This window comes from Halichoerus grypus, chromosome 11, assembly GCF_964656455.1.
Source record: "Halichoerus grypus chromosome 11, mHalGry1.hap1.1, whole genome shotgun sequence".
NCBI lineage: Eukaryota > Metazoa > Chordata > Mammalia > Carnivora > Phocidae > Halichoerus > Halichoerus grypus.
In genome coordinates, this window is record NC_135722.1 from 63523539 (window position 1) to 63550979 (window position 27441).

Genomic DNA, 27441 nt, shown 5'->3' on the forward strand with positions numbered 1-27441 from the left:
CCCTTGCTCCAGTGGCCCTCTAGCCTCTAGTGGCCCTGTCACTGTATAGAGTATATACCTGACATATCGGTAGGCATAGGAATCCCACTTGGTTGGGATGACAGGTATCAAAACCAGTGTCACTGGCAGAATAAATATGAGAAGAGCATGAAGGAACTATAGGAGGATAGGGAGACTGTGGACCCCAATAAAAAAGCACACCCACCCCCTAAGGGTAATATGTTAAGCATTTTATATTTATCACCTCACTGAACCCTCAAAACAAGACTGTGATAAAGGTACAAATTTATGGAAGAGAAAAATACAGTTTAGAGAAGGTCATTCAGCTAGTGAAAGGTAAAACCACTATTTTTACTGAATAAGTATAAGGATGGGCAAAGGCAGATATAGTAGAAAATAGAATGAGAAAGCTTAAATTAGGGAAACAAACTGGGTGAAAGAGCAAACTAGGGCTTGGGATCATTATTAATGATAAAAGGAAAATCCTATTTCCTTTAAGACAACATCTCAACTTCTTGATACTTATAACTGGGTCCCTACCTATCTCTGCATGCTTTGTATCTTGCTACTCACTTTGAACCCCTTAGATCCCAGGTACACTGCCTTTCCTTTCCTTGAATGTACCATTCTCTCTTTTCTACCTCTTCTCTTTTGTCTCTCTCTTCCCTCTCTTCATTATCTGTGTATCTATCATCTATCTATCATCTATCGATCGATCGATCTATCTATCTATCTATCTATCATCTATCACATCTAGGACTTTGCTTAAAACACTTTTCCCATCCCCATTGTGTCCTCCCTTGTACATATCAGCTTAATTGTCACTTCCCCAGAAAACTCTTTCCTGATACTAAGCCCTTGCCTACCCTGCATCTAAGTCCACCAGAATCTTTAGATATCCCTTTGCTCATTGCCATAGCATTCTATATTCACCCCGTTATTACACATCACTGTTATTTTCTTTTTTTAATCTTTTTTCTTTGTTCATTTTTTAATTTTTTTTATTTTTTTAATTAACATATAATGTATTATTTGTTTAAGGGGTACAGGTCTGTGATTCATCAGTCTTACACAATTCACAGTACTCACCATAGCACATACCCTCCCTATAAATGGCTGCTTTCTTCATTAGACTGAAAGTTCCATGAGAAAAGACTGTTAATTACATTCCTATGCCTACCAATATGTCAGGTATATACTAGGCACTCAATAAATAAATACTTGTTAAATAAATAAAATGAATGAATGAATGGGTGTGCTGCTTCCACCATAAGAGCAGACAGAAGTACACACCTGCATGAATAAACAGCTTTGTCTATGAAGACAGGGCCACTCAGGCAAATCATTTGTTGCCTTGGTGACTTGTTTCCTTTTCTCTACGTAAAGGTCTGGTGGAAAATAAAAATTATTTTACCCCCCCAAAACTATAGTTATAAATATTTCTATGATAAATTCATTTCTAAGAATATAATATGCCATTTTTTTCTATTCCGGTCATAATAAGTCATATGATACTTAGTAGTCTTGATAAAAAAATATCTTCTAAATGCCCAGCGACAACTTCTATTTTCTTTCAGAAATTCTGAGCAATTTTAGCGTAAAAGATAGTGGGTTGATGGAGCCAAAGAGTGATATCTAACTTACAGAGGAGACATAGTATTAACAACATCAGTAAAGCATCTTTTATACTGCCTAGTCCACTTTTCATTCTGCTCTTTGAATTTTATTATGCACAGTAACCTGTTAATACCATTAAACATATTAAAAATTAATAGTACCATCATGCCTTTATTACAAATTACAGCAGCAACCTAATGTATTATAGTTGTCTTTGTAGATTTCTTTAAACTTTTTTTAATGTCTATAAGTCTGGTTAATGGACATGGGAAATGGTATCATTTTATGTTTTACCCACTACTACTTTTTAAGATACTTAGTGTACATAAATAATTTTATTTTCAGAGATAATATAGTTTAGAATAATATTGGTTAGAGATAGAAAAGGAAGAACCTCAAAGATGCAATAAAATACACTCATTTTACAGGCAAGGACACTGATACCCAGATGCCTCGTGGTGCACAAAGTCACAAAGTGCAGATTTACTTTGATTTTACATAGTTGCCTATTTCTTCTGTTCTTGTATCAATTCACTATGTTATTACATATCATACTTAAGAATCCCTACACAACAAAAGAAAAATTCGACTTACTGCTTGCACTTTATTAAATTTAACCCAGAATATTCTGCTTGCTATCTAAAACTGTTGTCCTATTGGCCAATCACCTAACAGAATGTCTCTGCCTTAACATAGTCTAACATTATCTTCCTTATATTTTAGTTATCAAAATTATTGGGAATATTGTCTTACAATTATTCAAAACATATTTAAGAAATGCCAACTCTGTGGCACCTGAATGGCTCAGTCAGTTAAGTGTCTGCCTTCGGCTCAGGTCATGGTCTCAGGGTCCTGGAATGGAGTCTGCATCCGGCTCCCTGCTCAGCGGGGAGTTTGCTTCTCCCTCTCCCTCTGGCTCTCCTCCTACTGGCGCTCTCTCTTTTGTGCTCACTCTCATTCTCTCTCTCAAATAAATAAATAAAATCTTAAAAAAAAAAAAAAAGAAATGCCCACTCTATAAAATGTATTATATTAACAAGTAAATAGTGTTTAATCAGTATTATTGAGATTATCTTAATTTTCCTCAGTGACCTCAACCAAACAGAGGAATAGGTTAAAGATATAAATTGTGCGCTACTCAATAAATTGTCCTATGTTGAATTCTTTCCATATGCCAGGAATTGTGCTAGGTACTTTCTACACTTTACCACATCACTCTCGCACAGATAATGCATCCTTTTCACAGATGAGGAAATAAAGGTTCATGGAGATCAGGTTAAACAGTTTAGTAAATCCTAAGCTAGTAATTGTCAGAACTACAACTTAAGTCCAAGTCTTGCTCTAGAGTTCTACTTTTCACACTAAGTAATGTTACTTCTCATTCTCAGTAGTGACATCTGTGACAAAAGAGTGGAAACTGAAACTGGACAGAAACAGTCAAATAAAAGAGATGACTCAATCTTCTTTGAAAGTGAGTTTTCTGAACATCTGAAAAGACCTTGGGATCCCTGTGGCAGAAACTCTGTTTTTGGTTGCTCTGATTATTTCTTGGCCTAAAAGATTTTACCTCAAACCTGAGGGCAAACCAGTCTGACCAGACTAAAGTAATTAAGACAGTAAGCAACCTGAGTCTTATGGGTGAGATCTAGGGTAGGATTATTTTATCAGGGGGGTTAGATTATTATGAAATGTGTCACAGTCATTTCTTTTTTATATGCAGAAAAGCTAAAAACACTTCTCTGATATGTCTAATAGATCCTTTTATATGCCATTATACAGTGCTTTGTTTTGATTTGTCATAATCTCTCCTCTCATTAATCTTCTAACATCCATTCTTAGGAACGTGCAGCAGAGACATGAAGAGGAGTTTACTTCTACAGTGTGTGTAATAGAGGAAGTGGGTCCAAGGGGACAGTAAGTGCCTTTCATGCCAACACAGGAAGGAAAGAGAACCAGGGGAAGTATTTATGTTTCCCTGCCAGTGAAAATTTTGACAAGGGTGATACTGAGATGCGCTGTAGGTGAGGTGGAGCCCAGGACAGATCAGGATAGTTAGGAGTTCCAGTCTCACACAGAGCTGCGGTAAAGCAAGACTTGAAGAAAGTATCTCAGCCAGAGCAGCTAGAAGGTAAACTCATTGCTAGAGAAGAAAAAGATGGGAGGTGAACTAAAATAGAATTAAAATTTCCAAGTTGTTGGCAAGTTTCCTATCAAAGAGTCCCAGGAAAGTGGGGCAAGGACATCCCAAGTGCAGGGCCACTTGGAAAAAAAAAAAAAGAGCATCAATGGTGGTGGTAGGTGAGGTGGACGGGATTTGGGATCTGAAGCTGGCCAGGAAGTCTCCTCATTCATACGGAGCTTTTAAATCAACCATGCACTATTTACCACCATCATAATATGACTTTGTTGTAAGTATATCTGTCCTATAAAGATGATATGTGTGCCACCCTAGAAATATTCATGAATATAATTCAGAAAATTCATGAATTCTCACATGGGTGTTTGTCCTATTGAGTTGTATAATTTATATGATAAATCAAAATATTGAACTAATGACATTTATGTCTAATACAGCATTTAAAGCAGAATAATATTTTTTCATTTGTACCTGTGGTCATTAATACTTTGTTAAAAGAATATAAAGCACATGACATGTTTTCTTTATTAGATCATGTTTTCCAAACTGAGGAAACTTAGATTTCAGTGTTGATTTAATTGTTTAATAAATTGTTCAATGCAACAGATTACAGTTTGGGGTTGTAATTAATAACTAACTTTTCATAACTTATTTTTAAAGTACTCATTATGTTCATAGTACCTGCAATTATTATGATTTGGGGATAAATGAAACACACGTAAGTCAGACCTGACAGTATCCACTCAAGAAAAGTAACACTGAGTGTAATACCTCAGGGAAAGTACAGCATGTTTAAGAGACTATTTCCTTTCCTAGATTACATACGGAAATACAATTTCCCACTTAGCTTTTTTAAAAATTTATTTTAGTCTGTTCTTACTGACTTGAAAAAAATGAATTAGATGCTTGGCAACTTTTAAAAGTAAAATAAGGTAATTTTGAGGCCTGGTCAACTAACCCAATCAGAAGTTTCTAGGTTTCAAATCCATTAACATCAATGAAGCTGCCATGTGATACTAGACCATATGGGAAGAGATCCATTAAGATCTTCTGAAATATAATCTGGAAAAGTACAATATTTAAGGTCATACTATGAAGAACTTGGCTTGTGGCTTCAAAATTAAATAATCTTTTCTTTAGTGGTGACAGGAGATCACAGTGGGAAATCTACACTTAATGAGGCTTATGCACTAAGCTATTGATTTTGTCATGTTTAATGGGTGTCTAATCAATGTGAGATACTAAAAGCTATAGCTCAAACTAACTCACGGTGTGCCTACATGCAAAATGAAAAGGAAGCTAATGAATAAGTGTGTTTTAATTAGGTTTTTTTTTTCTAAAAATAATAGTAATTTCTAATCAAATAACCAGTGTTTATGAAATTTAAATACCTTTTTTTGAACTGATGACAGAATAAAATAAAATGCATTTGAAATTTCTAGCTCTTTGTCATAAACCCATAAAAGGAATGCCTATTGATTTTATTCCATCCCATTTTTATTTCTATTTCTGATAATGCAAATATTTCATTTGCCTCTAATCAAAACAGAATCAGTTCAACAATAAATATTGTGTTTGTTTGTTTGTTTGTTTTAAATCGGGGCCTAAAGATATTTTTTTCCTTTAAAAAAAATCACTAAAATGCAGAATATCAGAATTCTCCAATCAGAAACAATATGTCAGGCCACAGTAAAGCTGATTGGCTTCTTCAAGCATAGGAGACATGGTTTTTAAATGAAAAGCTAATTATCACACTCAGAAAGACTACCCTGATATGTTATGTTAAAATGATGTGTAAGCTATACTACTACTATAGATATTTTAATATTGAGCTATAAATAGAGGCAAAAGCAAATCCTTCCATAAAAAAACACAGGCAAATTCTCCTTTCATTTGCACAAACACACAACATCACTATAAGAAGTTGAAATCAAATAAGGATAGGACCCTCAGACCCTCATGGGGAACAAAATGCCAAGCAAAGTACATTATACTAATCATTTTATCTCATGAACTGGCAGCACCTACCAGAGCTGTTTAATTACAGGACAAGAATAATAATAGAAAAATGCTGCACACAACAGCCCTGTTTCCTATCCTACCTTTGTGGTGACAATGCACAGGCAATCCATCCTGGATCCCTACACAGGACTCAGTACATGGAAATCACACCAGCAAATCAGCAAAGGTGAGAAAAGCCTTTTGATAAATAGCACACAGAGAGTAGCAGAGCCTGGATTCTGCACAGACGGCTTTTCCAAGGGGGCCCCTCATGGGAAACTGGAGCCCTCCTCCATACAGTTCAAAGCAAGCAGGATTCTCCTAGGCACCGGAAAATCCCCTAGAAATCAGCTCCGGCAAAACTTCCCGGTGGCTTGCTGGGCTCCGCGACTGCATGGTCCTTTAGTGGATTCGGAGATCGGAACAAGGCTCCTGAGAGTGCCCCGCACAGTTCTATCGTGGAGAGGAGTGTTACACCAGGCACCAGAGAATCACATTTCAGCTCTCGTTCTTGTTTCTGAATTCTGATCTGCTGCTTCCAGTCTACCCATAAGAGCTGCTTTGCCAAAGTCCCCCCTTTGCTGCCTTCGTCTTTCCTACTAACAACTCTGAGTAAGCACAACACAAAAAACTACCTGGCCCATCTATCAAAGGGCTGTCGTTTCGCTGCCAGAACAGTGGCTTTGGATAATAAAAAGCTATTTATTATGAACATGATTCCCTGGGAGTCTAAATGACTCGAAAGATACGACTGAAAAGCTACAGTGCATGCAGTGCTGAATACATCACATCCCAACTCACTTGCAATTAAAAGGGCAGCTTCTTACAAATGACTAACAGCTGGAAAAGGAAAATTGAGGCCAGGGACATTAAAAACTGAGGATTTGGAGGTTTAACTTAGAAAGCATTAAATTTCTTCTTTTATTTCTGTACCTATTTGTGCGGTCACTGACGTCTGTGAATACACAAACAACCTAAATATTTAAAGAAATAAGTATATTATAAAATTGGGGTGAGAGGAGGTTCCAAAGTGTTTACAGAAGTTCCACATTCTGAGAGACAAAAAAAAAATGAGTTCTTTTCTTGAACTTTTCCCTCCTCACTGGCTGCCTGCGGGCACTTATTATGTGGTTAGAGCTTTGTGTTCCCTTCCGCAGCATTTTAACAGCCAAGGGATTAACCTTCCCCCTACCCTCAAATCCCTCCCTATCTTCCAGGGAAACTGCTACACAGGCTGCATTTGAGATGCTTAACAAGCATCACTCTGGATGATAACATACCTTCCCTTCATCCTATTAGACACATAGACAAAGACAGACTGGAACAGACAGAAAGAAACAGGGGCGCAGAGAGAAGGGGTGGGGGAATTAGAGAGAATGAATGACAGGCTGGAAAGCACTACCTGACCAATAAAAATGGGAAATCAATGCCTCCTTTTGCCTCCTAGAAGGAAAACACATGGTCAGCTGGATCATTGAGGGCAATAAGAAGAATTGTCTAGGGACCCATACACACTGTGATTAACCATTCCCCACCTACCACACACACACCCCTCATTTTTTATAGAAAGTATATTTTCTACAATAAACAATTTGAAAACAGGATGAACATGTAAAATTCCTCCACCTTTCATGAATTATTCAGGTTCTAGCCTTGATAGCTTCCTGATTGCAAAATAGACGAGTGTCTCAAAAACTGACATGCCATTATTCTACTAAATTGAGAGCACTTTTCTAAGGATTTTTTTTAATTAAAAAGTTCATAGCAAATCAGATATGTGTTCAGAGAAGAAAAGAAAAAAAAACTGGTTCAAAAAATTGTTTATAGATATAAAACTGTTATCCTACTGGTGTAATAAACTTCAGATAATTTTCAAGTTAAACAACACAAGTAAAATTAAATTAGGTGACTCTCTTATGGTTTAGTAATATCAAAAGGTTAAAAAAAATCATCACTTTGACTATTGACTTCCTCATTTATTACACCATAATAATAATTTAATTCATTACTTCCTAAACTTGTGTTCAAGTATGTATAACATCATGTCCTTGAGTATTCCCAGGTATCAGTGTTTCCATGACACAAACAAGCTATCTAACATGCAATTGATTGACTGACTGCCATATTCATCTTCAAAATCATTAGGCTTTATGTTCCTATAGCACTTTAAAGTTGATAAAACACTTGTGACAGTCTCACCACCTTGAAAATTTAAATGACTTACCCAGGACAAATACCTAGTAACTTACTGCAAGTCCAGAGTTTTGTTGATCATGATCAGAACAGAGACAGTCAGGAATTAGAGAAAGGAAGTAAATCATGTAGCAGAGTAAGATGGATATTTTACAAGGTACCCTTGGAAGAAAGGTATCTTTGGAACCACATCCATTTTCCTAGAGTAGATAAAGCTAAGATATGGACAAACTGACAGAGGGAACTTGACTAACTTTCTGCCTGACTAATCACAGATGAAACACTCCACAAACTGTAAAGACCTACAGAATAAAGGCAACTCATCTAGCATAGCAGGTCTACCATATACACTTCCGAAGTCATGCATCCAACACATGCTTATTGAGGGCTCGCTATATAATTTTTGGATTAATGTTTGTATCACTTACTAGACCATGACATGCTCCTTGATGGCAAATTTGACTCTATATTCCCTTTGCCTACTCCAGTATCTCGTTAATTCAACAAATGTCTTGACAATGTACTTATGTGGGGACACAAGGGTGAGTAAAAGCTAGCCAAATCCCTGCATACACATGAATCAACTAGTACAGTACAGCAAGCACTTGGGGTGTTTGAGAAGCACAACACAGAGGCATTTAATCCAGAATAGAGTAGCCAGAGAAGGCTTTACAGAGAGGAACCCTGTGCTGAGTTGAAGGACCCACTGGGTTAGCTAGAAGTTGTGAGGAAGAAGAATGTTGTGCACACTTTATGTTTGAAAAAGAAGTAAATCAATAATATCTTTCATCTTTATGCAATCAGCTTACATGAACACATCCAATGGGTTTCCATTAAATAAAAGCACTTTAGAGCAGGCATTTTACAAACAACATGCAGCCTCTGCTGGGGAAAAAAAAAAGAACATCATTCATGTAATGTTGAGTATAAATGTGCTGTAAAAATATACATGTTCTATAATCATTAGGTTTTGTGTACCACATGTGATTAATTGGACAATGTTTGTATGTTCAGATAAAAGAAAATAACATTTTACAGTGTAGTTCCATTTAGGATGCAGCTTTCTACTTTGTGTATACCTTGGTCTCCATTGATTTTCCTCAGATTTAAAGATGATAGAAGATAATCCACCCTTTTGTCTCAAGGGAAACATTCTTTTATTTTCAAAATTAACAAGGCATCAGCTTGAAGCATTTTTTTTTTTTTTTTTTTTTTTACGGACATACAGCTCAACTGGGTCTGTGATTTCACAAGAAGTGTTTGGCAAGATATAAAGCCTGAAAATTGCTTTACTTGATTTGATATCCCTTAAGGTTAATGATACCAATCCAGGAATATATTGATTCTTAGTAAAATCTACCACTGGAGGTTTGATATCAGAAAATTACTTTTATAAATTACTTGCACTAAGTCTGTATCTTAACCATTTATATTCATTACTTTATTTTGTTTTTTTCCCAGTAGGAGAAAAAAAAAAAAAACCTCTAATAGTGAGATATATCCTGTGCTTATTCTCCTAGAATCTAAGCCCCTTTGAGGACAGATATAATACAATTCTCTGCCACTTAGCATGATACCCTTACTTAAGAGGTACAAAATAAATATTTTGGAAATGAAAGAATGATCACAGCTTCAGTTATGCCATTTATTTTTCTTGATAAGAGATTTTTTTAACCTATGATATGCATCCTTTGTCCACTTGAGAACCATATGTACATATAGCTATCATTGATATATGTATGTGTGTATATATATTTAAGAAAGAATATATATAACATATATTTATATATTTAAGAAAGAAATACACCAATTAAGATTGGTGTATATATCTGAAGATATTTGCAGATACAAATATTTATCTTTATTATATTTATATTTATCAAGTGGCTATTATCGGAAATACTGTGGCACATACTTTATACATATTATCTCTGATGGTCACTATACCCTTCAAAAAGGAAATATAACCCCTGTTTCATAGATGAAGAAACTGAAGCTCTCTGAGATTCGTCCTAGGTGACACAGCACCTAGGTTACTCCAACCCAGAATGCAATGTGCTTTCCATACCTCAAATCCTGAGGCAGTTTCTGCCTCCCTGGGTCCAACCTGAGAGTGAGACACAGACAGATCTGAAAGGCATTCTCCAGCGGAAGGTAGCCTGGACTCTGTGCAGACTAATTACAAACAACTTGCATTCCTCCTAAAAAGACAGGCACATCCCTGGGCTCCTACACCGAGGTCTTTATAGTTTATAAGGACCTTGGGAGCAACCCAGAAGGAATAGCCTCCAGATAGAAAGATTAGCTCCAAGGGAAATAACTGAAGAAATCCACCCACATGGACTTCCATTCCGTCTGTCTGTTCCCCATATACCCAGGACAGCAGGCGTACGAATGACATCTGCATAGCTTGTTAGCTTAGTAAAATAAATAGACTGCAGGCAGATCAGGGCAAAATGCCTGCCCTCGTTTCCAAACTCTCCAGAGGCAAATAGGAAATTAGGATCAACTAGAAAAGGACGACTTTTCTAGAGAGTTTCCATGATGAAAAAATATATGGATAGTACCGGATCTTGAAAATAATTTATGAAAGGTAGGAGTCTATGTATTCTGTGTGTTAAGTATGTAGTTTTCTTTGTAAGGCAAACATAAAAATTAAATAAGAATTTTGAATGAATCAAAAATTGCCACAGAAATCAAGAAATGTTCACTTTTCACCTACTTTCCCACAATGGTTTGCATGTCAATTTTGCTCATGTAAGTGAGTTGAAACATACGTAACTGATAACCATGTAACCACCCACCCTTATTATCATCAAATTGAAACAACCTTTGAAATTTAGAAAATTACAAGTGGTAAACTATAAATGATAAAACCATTCAATAAAAACCATTCCCCTAAAAAAAAAGTTTATATAAAGTTTGCTGAGCATTAAGTGCATTCCTTATAAAGCTTAATTTTTCTTACATTATACAATGCTATGAGTCGAATAGAGTCTAGTAATCCAAATAGTTATGCATAGGCCACAAATCTGGAAAGCTATATGATCTGAAATGCTATTTTGTTTTCAAGTTGATATAAATCACCTCTGGAGTATTTGCTAACCGCCCTTCCCACATTCTACCTTTTTACATCCCCAACTGACCTCTTAATTAAATTACATTCCCTTCTATCATTCTCTATTAAGTAATCCTATTTATTTCCTTCACGGCAACAAGCACAATCTGAAATTATCTTCTTTATTCATATCTTACATATCCTCTACTTGAAATTTATTCTTGGGAGCAAGAAGTTTATCTATTTTGTCCATGGCTGTACCTCCAGTGTTTAGAACAGTGCCCAGCTGTGTAGCAGATGTGAAAGACTTTTTTGAATGAATAAATAAGCTGTATCCCAAAGAAACTTTTTTTTTAAAAAACAGGGTTAGAATCAGGATCCAACACAAAATTTGCAATCTATCACTTTTAATGTAGCTTGGTTTCTAAATACATGTTTACACTAACCATAGTATTTATAAATACAGAAAATAAAGAATAATTTTCAAACATAGCATTAACTTTTTATTTAGCAGGCTGTAATTAGACACATTCATATACATATTCTTATTGAGTATTTACAACCAGTGAATTAAGTATAATTTTACAGGTGATGAAACTGAGGCTCAGAAAAATTGACTTGCTCAAATTTATATAGCTATTCAGTTGGTAAACCGGTGCATGGTGGGCACTCTACTGACTGAGCAGATGAACCAGGTCATGAAGCTTGATCATCCAACTCCAACTCATCCCACCTTTGTCTGATCTGATGTACTTTCAAAATCATTAACTCATCTATCCAGATAGTAAATACCATAAACTTCAAATGTTTGGTTTGAGGGCTCTATATCTGAATATTCCCTAATCTGTCAGAGTATGCTTTGCTGTTTTCAAACAGTTGTAAAAAAAAACAAAAAACAAACAAACAAAAAACAAAACAAAACAAAAAAAACCTAGGTTCCTAAATACAGAAATACCAAAAGACCAGAATATCACTTCTGTAGTATTTGTGTTGCTTTAGAGGCAGCTAGTAAATCAGTAAATTGATATTTGGATTGACCAGTTAAAATTGCTTTATGAAGGGGCACCTAGGTGGCTCAGTTGGTTAAGCATCTGCCTTCAGCTCAGGTCATGATCCCAGGGTCTTGGGACTGAACCCCGCATTGGGTTCCCTGCTCACAGGGGAGACTATTTCTCCCTCTTCTCCCTGCTCATGCGCTCTCTCTCGCTATCCCTGTCTCCCTCTCAAATAAATAAATAAAAATCTTTAAAAAAAAATAAAATTGCTTTATGAATATGTCAGAGTTGGTTATACAAAAACCTGATCTCCTGCATTGCTAGTATAGAAGTCCAGTCATTGTTCTTTAATAGGCAGAATATTGACCCTGAGGCACTACAAGATGCTCAAAGATAAAACACAATATCTTCATCAACCAGAAAATGAGGAGTAATTACATTCTACATTTTACATTAGTAAACCAAATTAGCCAGAGTTAACTACAGTGTCTCATTAAAAAGAAAAGATTATTCTCCATTAATTCCAGATACTTAGAAGTTTACCACTTTACTTTCACTGACATTAGAAAATAGAAAATATGCTAAAATAGTTTAAATATCATGAGTTTAATTTTTAAAAATAACTACATAATATTTAAACTTGCCCAGATGGAGTGAACACCTTGGGAGGTGGTAAATATCCTATAACTAGAGGCTTTCCAGGAAATGATAGATTCTCCCTTATAGGGCAGCAGTAGAGGAGGTTTAAGACTGAGCAGAGTCATTGCTCCAAATTACTATTAAAATTACTTTTAATCCTCTGATTCTGTTTGTTTTTTCAGACTGGAGGGCAACCAGCAGGTAGGCCTTGCTGTGTGGAGCCTGAGGTTGGTATGGGGTGGGGGTGGGGGGACAATTCTGTGGTATTTTGAACTTAGTTCTCCAGGAAGATTAACTTGGAACCATTTTAAAATAAGGACCATGGAGATCATCTAAGGTACATATATAAAGGCAAGGAAATCCCCATTCTGCTCTCATTCCCTAAAACAAATAAATATAAAAACCTTCTTTCCCATGGCTGAGTAGCATTAAGGAAAAGAAGATTCCTTATAAATTTTTTTTTTTTTAAAGATTTTATTTATTTATTTGAGAGAGAGAGAGAATGAGAGACAGAGAGCATGAGAGGGGGGAGGGTCAGAGGGAGAAGCAGACTCCCTGCCAAGCAGGGAGCCCAATGCGGGACTCGATCCCAGGACTCCAGGATCATGACCTGAGCCGAAGGCAGTCGCTTAACCAACTGAGCCACCCAGGCGCCCAGAAGATTCCTTATAAATATTGTCAAGGACAGTAAATAGTGAAATAGAGCCGAGCTGCAAAGTTACTCTTAATCAGAAGGTGCAGAGTACATTAACAGATACATTTTAATCTGAAAAAAAATTAAAGGCAATGTTGGGATTCTCTAACAATAATTTTCCTATTCTATCAAAGTGTTATAAATGTATTATAACTTAAAATGTAAATTATCTAGTCACTTTAGATTAGGAAACTAAGGCATAGCCTGGCCAAGTGATTTGTCCAAGACCACCCAAGTAATCAGAGTACAAAGACAATGACCCAAGTTCTCTGGCTTCCAGTTATGACCTACCCCTACACCATGCTTCCTTTCCAGTCAAATTTCTCTCCACCCAGTTACCTCTCTGTTCTTGTTAAAAGGGACCTAACTTTATGCCCCATCCATTATGGTACTTGCATAGAATCCACTTAATACCTTTACCAACCAGTTTTAATTCACAAGATTAGCTAGAATCTGTTTTCTGCTTAAGAAATTAGATTTAAAATACCAAAGAACCAAGACATTATCTAAAACTTAAAATATTTTTAAGAGACAGTCATGTCTCCAAATATAAACAATAACCAGAACATTTAGCTGTCAGTTCTTTCATATATAACTGTTTCATTTGATCCTTATTGTGGCCCTACAAGATAGAGACTATCTACATTTTACAAATAAAAATAGAGGCCATTTAATCTGCTCAAGATTACATGATTAATTAGTGGTAGAGCCAAGATATAAACCATGGTGTCTGACGGTGGACCTTATGTTCTTTTCACTCGATCACACTGTCCTACTTTTGACATCACACTTGGTTCTCAACCAATCTGTCCAACACCTCTAATAATACTTGCCCTTAGCTGTTTCACCATTGTCTCAAATTTAAGACGTCATTATTGAATTCATTCTGTTTATCCATTAGGCAACCTAAATTTCCCTATTTTCATCCTGATACCACCCATCTCTCAAATTTACTTGGTCACCAAGCCCTGTCAAAGTTCCCTCCTCTCCCTGTGATCTGATTAAAAATCCTCATTGTTTCTCACTAGGTATTCTAGAAAACCATATCTCCAAACTTTACCTTCTGTTTATTAGATTTATTTGAACATGGAGCATAGCCTTAAAAGATACTTCCACTTATTTAATTTCATTTCCTCATTTTAATTTTCTTACTAGATTTACAAAATTTCGTCAGTTCTGGAAAACATATCTGTAACACATTTTGCAAATTGTATTGCCCTTTGTAACTTGAGAGTTTTCCACATCATACGACAAGTGACAACACCATGATCCATGTACGTCCTGAAACTGGAGCAAGATAAAGTTTGCAATTGAAAAAACTACTTTGTAAAGAGGAGAAATCAGTTGTCTAAACCTCAATGATGGCAAAAAGCATCTCCAAACATATTAAAATTCTGTTAAAAGTATAATTAAAATTGGGGAAGTTTCCCTGCTGAGCAAAGATAAGGAATGCAATTGAAAGTTATTTCGAGGGCGGCTCCCTTGGTTAAGCATCTGCCCTAGGCTCAGGTCATGATTGAGGGGTCCTGGGATCGAGCCCAGCAGGGAGTCTGCTTCTTCCTCTCCCTCTGTGCTCTCTCTCTCACTCTCACTCTTTCTCTCTCGCTTTCTCTCAAGAAAATAAATAAAATCTTTTAAAAAAAGTTATTTCTGATTCTGATTTTTATGGATCAATATTTTTAGGGAAGACATCTCCCATCTGGTATAATAGCTTCCAGAAGCCTGTTATGAATTAAGCTATGGTCAAAAGTGGGCAACTAAAAGTGAGTAGAGAGCAATACAGACATTAACACGTTTCTGAATGATGTTAGAAAATCAGCGCACAGAGTTTTGGGGAGGATCACCAACAAATGAGAAATGCATACAAGAAACCTAAAAAGTACGTCTGGTGCATTTCTTCTATCTTAATTGCCTTATAAATCCTTGAATCGCTTTCTAGGTCTTCCCTAAATTGACTGGTTTAAAGCATGTGACAGGAAAGATATCGAGTGACTCTTCAGAGGGAAGTCCAGAGGTTTACTACTCATGGCAGTGGTTCTCAAATTGTAGCAAACCTAAGAATCAGTTGGCGGTCTCATTAAAACACAGATGTCTGGGTCCCACTCTTTGCATTTCTCTGATTCATTTGATCTGAAGTGGAGCCTAAGAATTAAGAGGATACTAATGCTTGTGGTTGGGGGACCACCCTTTAAGAATCATGGGCCCAGGGTGCCTGGGTGGCTCAGTTGGTTAAGTATCTGCCTTCGGCTCTGGTCATGATCCCAGGGTCCTGGGATGGAGTTGTACATCAGGCTCCCTGCTGAGCAGGGAGTCTGCCTCTCCATCTCCCTCTGTCCTTTCCCCCCACTTGTGCTCTCTCTCTCTCTCAAATAAATAAATAAAATCTTTAAAAAAAAAAAAAAAAAGAATCACTGGCCCATGAGCTGGGTTGTTGAAATTTTCTCAAATTAATATGGCTTAATGAAGATGTTCCTGTTTATTGTTCTAGATACATGTCTATCACATAAGTCTAATTTGTATGGGGCTCATTAGTTACTGCTGGCTAACATACTTTAATTGTATTATTAGTGGACTCTATTTATACAATATAATTTGTCTGCTATTGACTGCCACAGAATGATCAGACTTTAGATCTGGAAGAATCCTTAAAAATAATCTGATCTAACACCCTAATTATGAAGATGAAGAAACCAAAGTCCAGTGTAATATTTAATAGATCTAAACAATTGTGATTTCCAAATTGTGGTTTACTGTCAACATCCTTTGAAGAATTGTCTATGAGCTAAATAGCTACAGTAACATCTTGTGTTCATACAATAATCATGACTATTCTTTTGTTTGTGATAGAATTAATTTTCTTCTTAAGATAATTAGGAATTTCTCACTGATGCTTATTTTAATTCAATCAGAACTTATTTCAAACAGCAACAAGTAGAAATCAAGGCAGGAGCCTCTTCTTGACCAAAGGGTTTCCAGCCAAAAAAATGGTATAAACTTAGTTATGTAATATAGATATGGACCCAAGGAAACCCTGAGAACTATTTGTAATGGAATCTATCACCTTAATAAAACAAATGTAAGACTTGAAATTTATTTCAATAGAATAAAAATCTATTTGCCAGGTAGGACTAAACATGTTCATATTTAGGATCTCATTAAAATCTCATAACTAACCTGTGAGGTTAAAAAACTAAAGTTTTAGAATTTAAATTACATAGGCTAGCAATATATTTTCCCATGATGAAAACACAAAAGTTTTCCTAGTATATTTGCCAGCACTTACTTAATTTAGTTGCTTGACAAGTTGGCACATTTGTATCTTACTAAGGCCTGATGACTTCATTTTCAGGAAGCAAGAATACAAATATCCTTTAGACAGCCAGGAAGTCTAAAAATTTGTTTTCTAAGTATTCATGAATCTAGTATGGACATTTACCCTCTCCCTCTAGCCTTTTGGAGAAAAATAGTGTCACTGCCAAATTAGATGACTTCCTTTTCTGGAAACACATTTAGGGTTTTATAACAGTCTCAGATAGCTTGAATAACAGATTCTATGTTAAACAAAAACATGTTTCAGCAGAGGAGACAATGGTCTTTTATGGAGGTATTCTGTAAACTGTTCACTAGTTAAATTTGGGTCTAGGTTCCATAGTTTCTTTACAAAGGGAAGTACAATTCACCATACAACCTTTCTTATGTTAACTAAATTCCTCACAGTCATTGATGAGGGATAGAAGCAGAAAAATGTTCACCTTTAGCCCAGTAGGCTGACCTATACCCTGCATAGCTTTGATAAGGATCAAATAGGTACTGGCTGCTACATTCTTAAAGGATCTCATATCCGCAGGTACATCTCACCAATAGCTAATACTGAGCTGAATGATAAGCACCAGAGAAATCTTGTGAAAGTAGTTTTATGAGTAGAAATTTGAAGAAGACATTTATGATCTAATATTCCCTGCACATCCCATCTCCCTTGAGCACTAAGCATATAACCACCAGTTTCATATAGCAAAAGTAGAGCTTTTTCTGCCCACCGGCCCTGTCCCTGTGCTACTTAAATAAACTTACTAAGTTGCTCTGTAAAATATCTGAAGAATTCTTTCTTGACCAGTCTCTCCAGACCCCACATCATAATGATGAAAATTCATAATTGGGACTGACTCAGAACTTTACCCAAATCCCAAGATCAAGTCAACATTAAGAGGCTCAACTAATTGGCAATGACAGAAAACAGCCCAGGTTATAAATGATAATAAACAGAAAAACTGTTCTTTATTGACATTTACCATTCAGTAGACATACCACCCCATATTTGAAAGAAACTTGAAGGCTTATAGAGCCATAATGAAGACTGCCTCTGCTTACTAACAGAAGATTCAGAAGAAAGACAAGAAGAAACATCACCGAAGGCATATTTCAAGAAGTCTCAATAAAGCCAATACTTATAATCTCCCAAAATAATTTTATCTGTGCTTTAAATATGTATTAGATATTCATAAAAATAATAATGATTTATTTTCTTGTTTTCATGATTAAATTTGATGTCTTTATCAATAAAATGGAGAATGGAACCCCAGTTTATAACATTGGGCTATAATAAATAAGGATCAATTTGTGGCAATTGATCAGAAATAAATCTGAGGTTACTGATTAATAAAATATTTGTACTTGGAAATACACATACTTTCCTTGGATTCAAGTTCTTCTTGATTTCATTATCTAAAGCACTATGATCTCTTTAACATAACCCTATAGATGATTGATTGGGATTCCTTGTCTTGAATAAATACACATGACAACCACAAAAAGTATGATTAAAGTAGATTTCAGATTGCTTAGGGGAAGCTAGTGCCAAAAAACTCTGATAGGACCTAAAAGCCACTGCCAAAGAGTCGTGTGAGGGTTATTCTCCTGCCCTGAACCAGACAGGAGAAGAGAGGAGAAGTGAAATAGCTTACCAAATGGTTGTGTGATTATCAGCAACTTAAGAATATACACCAAAATACACAAAGAACACAAAATTCTCAAAATGAAAACACAACAACTGCTCAAAATGATATACAGTCAATGTCAACTCAGTAGCAGGAGAACCCACATGCTGTCCAGGCCAAAGCCAGAAATTAGTTTACACTTCACAGAGAACAAGACATATCTTGCCCATTAAACACAGAAAAAAGAAAACACTCTTAACACTTACTCTTGTCTTTTTGTCAGTTTCATTTTCAAAACACTGATTGTCTTTATTTTGCTCAATACATGAAGCACTTTCCTTTGGTCCACAGCAATATGTAAGCTAAAAAAAAAAAAAAAAAAGTTTAAAGAAGCAATACTTCCCTATTTGTTCTCTGCAATGTGAATTAAATGTTTTTTCAAACTTTTAACATGCACATTAAAATGTCTATGACCTGAATATTATTCAGTATTGCTTATGTCAGTTTTAGAATATTAATGCACTGTCTAACCCATTTTTATATTGCTCCCAAAGAGAAAACATAAATGGGACAGTTATTCAAAGGCAAGTTTTTATAAATTTCAAATCTTTTCACCAGGGACTGTTGAACTTGGATGATTCAAGCATAAAGTCATCAATCTGGTAAAAGCTGAACATGGTTAATAGGAAGATGAACATAGAAGGGTTAATTTCATCTTATGTAAATTCCCATACTTGCAGGAATCTCTACTCTATGGTTCTGTGGTTGGAGCCCTTGAATAAGCAGAAGCACTGACTACTTTCATTATGGACTATCTTTCAAGGATCTTTGTATAACTACAGCTTTGGATGATAAAAATGTTTACTTCCAGAGCAGAAGATAAGTTTGCTTACTGACCATTGTAAAAAATTTCCATTCCCTAGCCTGAGAGTTATTCTCCATTGCATGGTAATATATCACTTGGCCAACTTTGCATCGCCCTATAGGAACTGGGGCTTGAGAAACTGCTATCTGGCTACTGCTACAGTGGTGAATAATAAAGTCCCTTGTCTTTGTCCTAGGAGTCTTCTGATATTCTGGCATTCATGAAACTGTGTCAGGGTTCTTAGATTACAAGTAGGGTAAAATCTTAGCCCCTTCACTGTTCTGGACAGTTGTGGTAACAAGGACAGAATGCTGACAGTCATAGTTTTCTGGAAGAGAAAGAATCAGAGACTTGCAGACTGATGAAAGGGATTTCTGGAATGTCTTTGGGAATTGGTAGCCAACATGTTAACGAAATTTATGTTCAACTGCTTAATAATGATCCTCCAGTTTAACGCCTGTCAATGGAGGAATTTACGAAGTGGTCCCAGGCCAAGTACTGGGAAATAAACCCAAAGACAGCTCCCAAATGGTGCCATGGTTTTTGCTGACTATCCCCTGATGGCAGGACATCCTCACCAATCTACCAATCACCCTCAAGTCCCAAACTTCATTCTGGATGAGCAGAAGTTCCCACTCTCTTTCAAACTATAGTTATAGAGCAATGTACCTGTGCTGATTGTGAAAGAGAGAAATATGCAATTATTATGAGCAGAAACCAAGATTTCTCTGATTCTAGTCTATTGTAGATACTCCTCTTCTCTGTTCCCATAGTTTACATCTGTCATTGTGATTAACATATTGCATTATAAATCACATGTTTATATATCTGTCTATCCCGTTAGAGTTCTTTGGAGGACAGGTATTATATCTTATTATTTATCAATTTCCAGGGATTGATAAATATTTGTTTAATGAATGAAAAAATAAAGATTAAATTAGATAAATTGATGAATGCTTAACTGAAGGAATAAAGAGGGAACAGGGCTCCAATCTGGCTAAGAGGAAAGTCAAGCTCAACTATCTGAGGATACCCAGGTAGCTTCTACATCAGAAATGTAGAGTCATTTACTTTTTGCTCAGTCTGGATTGGTGGATATGCTGCCATGTTCAGTATGATGATGAATGCAAGCAGCAATTTTGGCAATGCAGGCTCAGTCAGCAGCTTGATCCCCATTGGTCTCATCAGGACCTTACTATGAGCATCTACATGAGTCATGAAGATACATACAGTTTGTGCCCTGGGGAAGCATATGTTTAATATGCCAGTCTTTAGATTGGGAGTATTGATGGCTTTGCTGCTGCTATAGGACTTCAGTTGGACGAAAAACAGTATTAATCCATATTCACTAAGCTGCAAACCACCTACACACCCCTCAAAATCACAAGTAAATGTGACTTCTTATTGCACAGAGCTACTCTCACTCTCCATGATTCATGGTCTCTCCCTTCCCTGTAATACTAACCTCATATGCTTTAAGGAAAAAAGATGTTTAAGAATGAAGTTAAAGTTTCCCTGCTCCTAAGAGGGAATGAAGAACATACACATCCATCCAAATATACTGGAGAACTTCTGGGAGGGCAAGCACTCAAACTCTTACAGATCTGTTGCATACAGTCACCCAAATCACAATCTGCTAGATTCCAGGAGTTGGCAGAAGGAGGGGAAGAAGAATTCAGCTTATTAGGTTTGGGCAGGCTTTACCATGGAGCAGGAAAGCTAAATGACCTTGTGTATGGGGTTCTCTGGGCCAACTCAATGTAGCACTTGTGTGGTTTTCACTGCTGAATGTATAATTGGTACTAAAATTACATTGTAAATTCTCAGAAAGTCCAGAAGGGAGTCTCTTGATCAGGAAGAGCTATATGTAGAGAAATAGTAACAGAACACATAAATCATTCCTTCCAATTCTTTTCTCTATTTTCTCTTTGTAGTCCCACAAAAAAAGTGGAGAATCTTAGGAAGAAAAAAGGGAATCATCATCTTAAGGACTTAAACGCAGCAGGGATAGTAACCCAAAATGCAATATCTTAGAACAACAGCCAAGCATGGCCAGCAAAAAAAGGCTAATAGGATCTGGAGGCTCACAGACGATTATTGATTCTGCTGTTGATCCCATTGCCTCAACTATTCCAAACATGTAACTGTAACTAAATCCACTGCACTGACTGATGGCACTTGGTATGTTCCCTTTCCAGCATCTTTTTTCTATTCCACTGGCACTCAAGGTCCAAGACCTTGAATTTTTATTCATATGGCAAGGCTTCCAATATGTTTACAGTACTTCCTCAATACCTAAATTCCTCTTCTATTTGTCATTAAGATTTAGTATGAGTGGCTTTACTTTCTGATGTTCAAATTGTTAACGAAGATGATGTCTTATTACTTGGCAAGCCAGAAGCCTCAGCTAGCAGGAGTGGATAAAAAACTCTGACAAAACTGAGGGGCTATCTGAGCAATTCCCTCCAGCAGTCAAGGAGATACTTCTGTCTTTTTAGCCTTAACAATCAAAAAAAGAAGCCCAGCACCTTATTAGACTCTGAATATTGGAGCCAGTATGATCTTACTTGGACATTTTACTTGGTCTGTATTATCAGCTAGGGCACGAATCAGCATCCTTAAAGTAAGGCCCAAACCGACTGGCTGTATTGGAAGCACTCAGCAAGCTGTGGCAGGCTCTTTGTCTTTGCAGCCTCACAACCTTAATGACACCTCTGAGCTACAAGTCTTTGTGAGTGAGAGAGGTTGATTTGAACCTCTGGTAAAGAGAAGCACCCTCCACTCAAAGTCCCCTGAGGCAAAGCTGTGGCTCAATGGGGTCCTGGATTCACAGGTTTCACTAAATGCCTGGGCCTGCTTCGCTAATGGTTTCACTAAATTGAAGCCAGTGGTGTTCATTGGGATGCTGATGCTATTTGTGTTTAGTCCCAGGTATGAGGAACCGAAAATGAAAGTTCCTCCACTTAGGTGGCAGAACTCAAGGTCATCCTTGTAGCTCTGGCCAGTGTGCTTCCTGTTATATTTTTACTGATTCTTGGGGTATTGTCAATGGCCTAAAAGTTTTGTCTGTCCTGTTAGAACACTACAGACTGGCAAATTAAACACACTCCTCCCTGGGGTCATGAACTATACAAATCAGGGCTGCCAATTGTAGATACCCACTGTAAGGTCCTGATGAAACCATCTGGAATCAATCTGACTGAGCCTGCATTGCCACTATTGCTGCCTGGATCCATTGTCAGACCAAACATGGCAGCACATCCACCATTCCAGGTTGACCACAAAGTAAAGGACTTTATGTTTCTGATGCAGAAGACACCTGGGTATCCTCAGGTAGCTGAACTTGTCATTCTAAGTCAGATAAGATGCCTCCATCCAGGCATCCATATAGTCATTTAATCTTTTTTTTCCATCTACTAAACAATATACATTAATCAATATATATTATTCTCTAAAAATGTATCTATCCCCTGGAAATTCAATATTTATTTGTTAATATTTATTAATTTATTTATTAATTCCTGGAATATCAAAAACAATAAGATATATTATCTATCTTCCATGTATCTCTCCATCCTCCCATCTATCTAATGGGATAGACAATTCTAAAGACAATAAGTTATCTAGACAAGCAAGAGTATTCAGTCTAACAGTAAATACTGTGGGCTTTGAAAGGCATTATGTTGAGAAAGAAAGAGCATGGGTTTTAGAATATGGAAGAAATGAGTTGAAATCCTTTTATCTCCACTTATTAGCTAGGTGTCATCTAAAATATGGAGATTATCTCATCCACTGCAGAATCGCCTTCCTCCTTATCAACCATCCCACAGCTGGGTTAGATGCTATGAATCTACAACTTTCCTACCTTATACCAGTTGGTGTTCCATATATACTTCCTGAATCTCAATGCCTTGACTGGTTTTCTATGCTTTCATATCTCCACCATTATTTCTTCAACTGGTAACTTCCCATCAATTTAGCTCTCATGGAAATAGTAATTTTATTCTATACCTCTATATTTCCTTCATTCTTTAAAAAAATAAAATAAAGACCCTTTATCACTTTTTTCCAAAACTAGCAATCTATCTGTGACCTTCTCCCCAAAATCAATATTCTTGAAAGATTTAACAGGCTTAACATGCAGTTGAATAATTTAATGAAAAGTTACAATAAGTTATGTCCTGCTTTGAAGATACTGATACATACTTTATATGCATTATCTCATTTAGATTAAAAAGGAAAACCTTTGAAGTAAACACTATCATCCTTATTTCCTGGGTGAAAAACAGAGAACTTAGTTCTCTCTGAATGCAGAGTCTATGTATCTAACCACTATACTAAACTCCTGAACCACTTCCTTACCATTCACTTACCCTTGAACCTTTCCCCATCAGCATCACCTGGAGACTTCTTAGACAAATTCTTGGGTCTCACCCCAACCTGCTGAATCAGAAACAGTGGGGATAGGATCCTCCAATCGATATTTCTGTGTGAGTGTGACATATCCTAGTTTGAAAACCACTGATCTAGATGTCAAAATGTCAAACGATTCCAAGTGCTCAAAATAAAGTGAGCCAGCTGCAAGAAATATGTAAGAAGAGACAGATGGTCTTTGGCAAAATGGACAGCTCATTCCCTAATGGGTATAGTCTCGAGTCGTTTCCAGATATTTTCCTTGCAATGAGGAAACCCAGACCCAGTGTTGCCAGATGTTTAGAATTTTCAAGAGAACTTGGAAGTCTGACCTTCTATATGAAATATCTTGATTTTTAAATGTTGACAACATTATGTATTTTGGGGGGACATCTGGGTGGCTCAGTTGGTTAAGCAGAGTCTGCCTTTGGGTCAGGTCATGATCCCAGGGTCTTGGGATCGAGTCCCACATCAGGGTCCTTGCTCAGCAGGGAGCCTGCTTCTCCCTCTGCCTGCCGCTCCCCCTGCTTGTGCTTGCTTTCTGTCTCTCTCTCCCTCTCTCTCTGACAAATAAATAAAGGCTTAAAAAATTATGTATTTTTAAAATACCACATGAGCTAACACAGAATGGGCCAAACAAAATATAAACTTAGGCTGGAGTCTACATAAGGGAAACCAGTTTGTGACTTCTGCTTTAATCTCTGAACTCTGCCCTTTCTTCTGCCCTAAATACTACATAGTTAAAACCAAGTACTTTCTAGTCCTCACTGTTTTTTACTTTCCTTGACTTTCTATAGTTCTCATTGTCTTTCACTTTCTCTGGCATTTCATACTATTGACTACTTTCTCCTTTTTGTAATTATTACCTCTATATTCAGAAACACATCTCTCTCCTAGTTGACACCCCATCTCTCTGATTGCCTCTTCTATTTCATTTCCTTTTCCTCTTTTTATCGCCTGGACTCAACTGTTACTCCAAAACTCCTGTCTTCTACCTCTTCTCTCAATACTCACTCCCAAATGACTCTCAAATTTAGACTCCCAAATTCTAGAGGACCTTTTTCCCTAATTGCTAGTCCTACATTTTCAATTGTTTGCTTGTATTTCCTTCAAAATCACATTTGTACCTCAAATCTGTTCAATATAAATGGAATCATTTTTGCGGCACCTGGGTGGCTCAGTTGGTTAAGTATCCAACTCTTAATTTCAGCTCAGGTCATGATCTCAGGGTGTGAGATCGAGCCCCACAGTGGGGCTCTGAGCTCAGTGCGGAGTCTGCTTAAGACTCTCTCTCCCTCTCCTTCTGCCCCTCCCCCCACCCCACTTGCTTGTGCTCATGTGCTCTCTCTCTCTCTCAAAAAATAAATATTTTTTTCTCTTCAGAACTCACTTCTACTCCTGGGTACCTCATTTCTGGTAATGCCACTACCCAGTTTTTAAAGGACTACTCATTTGCCTCCCCTCCTCTACAAAGCCTGTGTTTGATCCTCTGCCCTTCAGTTAGCTGGGCACCCTCATTCTATGATACCCTCAGGATACTTCTCCTTTACATCTCTACTAATGATTAGTCCACCTCACTTCTTTTAATAAAAACCCACAGTATAAACAAAAGGAAAAATAAACTTAGCATTACTTATGTTTTTTTCTTATCCATTCAAGTAGATTTTAAGCTCCTTGAAGGCAATGAGTGTATTACTACTATTTTTATATCCTTCATGTGTCTGAACAAAATACATGTGCATAGATATGTATTAAATTTAATACACAGTGTTTACACAGGTGTACTCTGCATTACACAATATGTCCTGATAAATATTTACCAACTTCACTTTAAATGGATACACCTTTTATATATACCAGAAAAGTTTTCTTTTTTTTTTTTAAGATTTTATTTATTTATTTGACAGAGAGAGAGAGATAGTGAGAGCAGGAACACAAGGAGGGGGAACGGGAAAGGGAGAAGCAGGCTTCCCACCGAGCAGGGAGCCCGATGCAGGGCTCAACCCCACGACCCTGGGACCATGACCTGAGCCAAAGGCAGACGCTTAACCGACTGAGCCACCCAGGTACCCCAGAAAAGTTTTCTATTTAAAAGAATCTTATAGGGGCGCCTGGGTGGCTCAATCAGTTAAGAGTTGGCCTTGGGTTCAGGTCATGATCCTGGGGCCCTGGGATCGAACCCTGCATTGGGCACCCTGCTCAGCAAGGAGTCTGCTTCTCCCTCTCCCTCTGACCCTCCCCTCTGCTTGTGCCCTCTCTCTCTCTCTCTCAAATGAATAAATAAAAAACCTTTTTAAAAAAGAATCTTATAGATTTTTTTGAACTCTTCTGTAAAGTAAATGTACTCACCTGAATTAACTGTTTCATAGATTTGTTTGCATCTTTATCAACTTATACCATTCTTCTCAAACCTGAATTTTTTTGAAAATGTATGTTGGTACTGGTGAGTGCCATGCACAAAATCTATGTCCTTTCAAGAACAAACATTCTTATAAAGTCCAAAAAGTAAGTTAAACAAGCTCTGTGATGCTGAGCCACTAGGAAGCACTACCCTTTCGTCTAGGAAAAGAACTGTACAGATTAGCCTGAGGCATAGCCCAGTGTGCTCTGGAGTAGTCCAGTCCTATTAATATTTTCTGGCCTTTATATTCATAGAGTACCTAGTTGTACTTCATTTTATTATATCCTCTCCAGATATAAGAAACATTGCAAACTACAGAAGTGTGAGGTTGATACTCTTTCATAGGAAATCATAGGAAACAACATACGGCTGCTTTATAGAATACATCAGCATTATAAATAACCAATGAATTTAAATTCAGTTTTTTTTTTCTGAGAGAAAAGTAAACACCATTTTGATAGCCCTAAAGATAAAGGCCTAAGGGTTCTTGAAAAGCTGGACAGGAAGAAAAAAGTAGGCACTACCTAAGTGCTCAAGAGAAGAGAGTACCAATTTTCAAGAAAGGTTCTCAGACTATTTATTGATTCAACAAATAGTTCTTAAACTCTATTACACACAAAGCATTGAACTAGATGTTATAAGGAAAGCACAAATAAGATGTGGTCCATAAACCACAAAAAAAAATTTAATGCAAAAAAGGAAATAAGATATATACAAAAGTGCCTATAAAATCAGGTAGAAAGCTTTGAGTGTCAAAAAAGAAGTAGACAAAAGTGCTCTGTAAATTCAAAAGAGGTTCAGTTCAATAAACATAAATAACACTTACTATTCCAGACCTTTAAGGAACCTAAAGTAAAGTAGGTGAGACAATTACATAAACTGATCATTTCAATTCAAGTTTGAAGTATTAGAAACATGAAAAGAATGCTGTGGAAATATTGAGACATGAGCAAAGTCATAGGACAAAAAGTCATAATGAAGTTGTGGGAGAACTAATATTGTGAAAACATGAGGCAGAAGTTGTGAAAAATAAAGCAGAAAAGGGAAACAAAAGCCTTTAGGAAGGTCTCAGACATTAAGCTACAGAATTTAGATGATCTCATGGGAAATAGTGAATCAAAGGAGGGTTGAGGAAAGATATGATGAGGAAAAAGTACTGGAATCAGAAAAGGGAGAAATATTTTAAAATTAAAGATTACACCAACATATTGGCCTTATTTATTTTTTGTTTTACATTTTTCTCTTAATTTTAAAATGCATTTTCAAATAATTTCAGGCTTATAAAATGTTGCAGAAATAGGACAAAGGATACCACGTTCCTCACACACAGATTGCCAAAACGTTAATATTATAATAGCTATAGTACAATGACACAAATCAAGAAAATAATGTTGACACAATATTATTATTTAATATATAGAGCTTAATCAAATTTTACCAATTATTCTGCTAATGTCATTAGGTTTTGGTTGAGGATCCAATCCAGAATCATTT

At 36.6% G+C, this 27441-nt stretch overlaps 1 protein-coding gene across 10 annotated transcripts in view; it reads right to left on the reverse strand.

The window, feature by feature from the left end:
• The window catches only part of DLG2 (discs large MAGUK scaffold protein 2), a 2206895-nt gene that overhangs the window by 1677555 nt on the left and 501899 nt on the right, over positions 1-27441 (reverse strand). For 8 of the 10 annotated variants that reach the window (XM_078058613.1, XM_078058610.1, XM_078058611.1 and 5 more), the window contains exon 4: positions 18535-18630. In XM_078058613.1, coding sequence (XP_077914739.1) covers positions 18535-18630 — 96 coding nt within the window. Of the gene's footprint in view, positions 1-5856; positions 6312-18534; positions 18631-27441 lie in introns of those variants that run through there. The other 2 variants (XM_078058618.1, XM_078058616.1) reach the window with 1 other exon arrangement.